Source organism: Chrysochloris asiatica, unplaced genomic scaffold, assembly GCF_000296735.1.
Source record: "Chrysochloris asiatica unplaced genomic scaffold, ChrAsi1.0 scaffold00119, whole genome shotgun sequence".
Lineage (NCBI taxonomy): Eukaryota > Metazoa > Chordata > Mammalia > Afrosoricida > Chrysochloridae > Chrysochloris > Chrysochloris asiatica.
The window spans coordinates 4913817-4915680 of record NW_006408637.1 but is presented as its reverse complement, the minus strand read 5'-3'; the positions used below and the strand labels follow the sequence as shown (position 1 = coordinate 4915680).

Genomic DNA, 1864 nt, shown 5'->3' with positions numbered 1-1864 from the left:
TTGTGTGCAGTTGTGAGGGTTGTGTGGAACTGTGAGGGTTGTGTGGAGCAGTGTCAATGGAGGAGTAATACCAATTCGACATCAAATGTGTTTACTGTGCCCAGCATTCATTTAAATTTTTCCTTCTATTTGATATGACATCTTCTCTTTGGGGATCATTATTCTATTAGTGGTAGAAACTCTTGCCAGTAAATGACAGTTCCAACTGTGCAGAGTCCCAAACCTTGGAATTATCTTTGACTCTTCTTTTTTTCTTCACATCCCAGATGTAAATCTGTCGACAGATCTTGTCAGCTCCAGTTTGGGATTGGGATGTTAGATCTAGCATTGCTGCTTACCTCTGGTCCTGCCCATCTGGTGCAAACCTTGGAATTATCTTTGACTCTTCTTTTTTTCTTCACATCCCAGATGTAAATCTGTGGACAGATCTTTTCAGCTCCAGTTTGGGATTGGGATGTTAGATCTAGCATTGCTGCTTACCTTGGTACTGCCCATCTGGTGCAAACCTGAAGTGCTACCAAGACTCCTCACTGCCTTTGTCCCCTGCCATCTGCAGCTCCCCACAGCAGCAGAGAACTTTCCAAACAAGTCAGGCCACATCAGATTTTTGTTCAAAACCCTCCAAAACTTACTCATTTTGTTCGGAGACAAGCAAAGATTGTAGAGGGACTTGCAAGTCCCCGAGTGATCTGGGTCTCTTCATTTACAACATGTCCCTTCCTCTACACTGGAGGTTTCTGTCTCTTTAATAGGCTAGATTTTTTTTAACCTCAGGGCCTTTGCTTTGGTATTCCTTCTGCCTGGAATGTTCTTCTCCCAGATGGCATTTCCTTATTTACTTCAGTTTTCTGCCCAATTGTCATCTCTAAGAAGGCTGTCTCCCCTGACCATGTATATCAGATTCCCATAAGAATTCTCCTGCTTGCACCCCCCAACTACAACTTGGTTTTGTTGACTGCTGACTGTTGGTGGAATGCCTGAATTTCCCAGTATATCAAACTACTGTGTGTGATCCTCAGGTAACCGGGTCCAGCTTCTGCGCCACCAATCTCGCTGTCTCTCGGGGGCAATCTGCTGCCATAGTTACTACTCTTCTCCACTGATGCCAGTGCCTTTCTCAGCCCCACAGACCGCCCTTCTCTGAGTTCCTGTACTCCTCTATGAAAGACCCTCTGAAGCCCCAGTGTGTCTTCTCAATTTTGAACCTTTGTCTCAGCCCACTCCCCTTCTCTCCCCTGAGATGGCACTTGATTTGAGGATTTCTGTGATGCATCCTAACCCCTTGGTGAGGAAGGTCAGTGTTTGTTAGGTGTTTGATTGCTAAGCAGAACCAACTGCAAGGCCTGTGGGTACACTTCAGGGGCTTAATAAAATGAACATCACTAATATTTTCTCTTTTTATTAGATAATTCTAGAATGGTTCAGGGGATGGCATTTGGTACTAATTCATTTGACTGTAGATACTCGTTTCTGGTTTGCAGTACATGACAATGAACTTTTGAGTTTCTGAATGGATGATTTTAAAAAGGTAAAAGTAATATGTGCTCATGAAACATTTTGAAGCACAATAGATGGTATCAAAAGAAATTTAAAAGATCTAAGTTCCAGAATTAAGAGGTAGCAATGTTTGTTCAGTCATTTGAGAATCTTTTGAAATTTTCTTAAGTTTCTTAACATGTGATTTTAGATATTAGAAACGTAGATTTGTCAAGAAACCTGTTGTCTTCATGGGACGAAGTGATACGTATTGCTGACGAGCTTAAATACCTGGACACTCTTAATCTCAGGTATGAACTCCTGGTTGCCCAATTGTTCCATACTTCCAAACTCCTAATCTCTCTTTGCCCACTCTCAAGGGAAAGAT

General features: G+C 42.4%; 1 protein-coding gene across 1 annotated transcript in view; it reads left to right on the top strand.

The window, feature by feature from the left end:
• Positions 1 to 1864, top strand: part of TBCE (tubulin folding cofactor E) — a 109504-nt gene that overhangs the window by 76703 nt on the left and 30937 nt on the right. The window contains exon 5 of the mRNA XM_006868565.1: positions 1688 to 1787. Within this exon, the coding sequence (XP_006868627.1) occupies positions 1688 to 1787 (100 nt within the window). The remainder of the gene's footprint in view (positions 1 to 1687; positions 1788 to 1864) is intronic.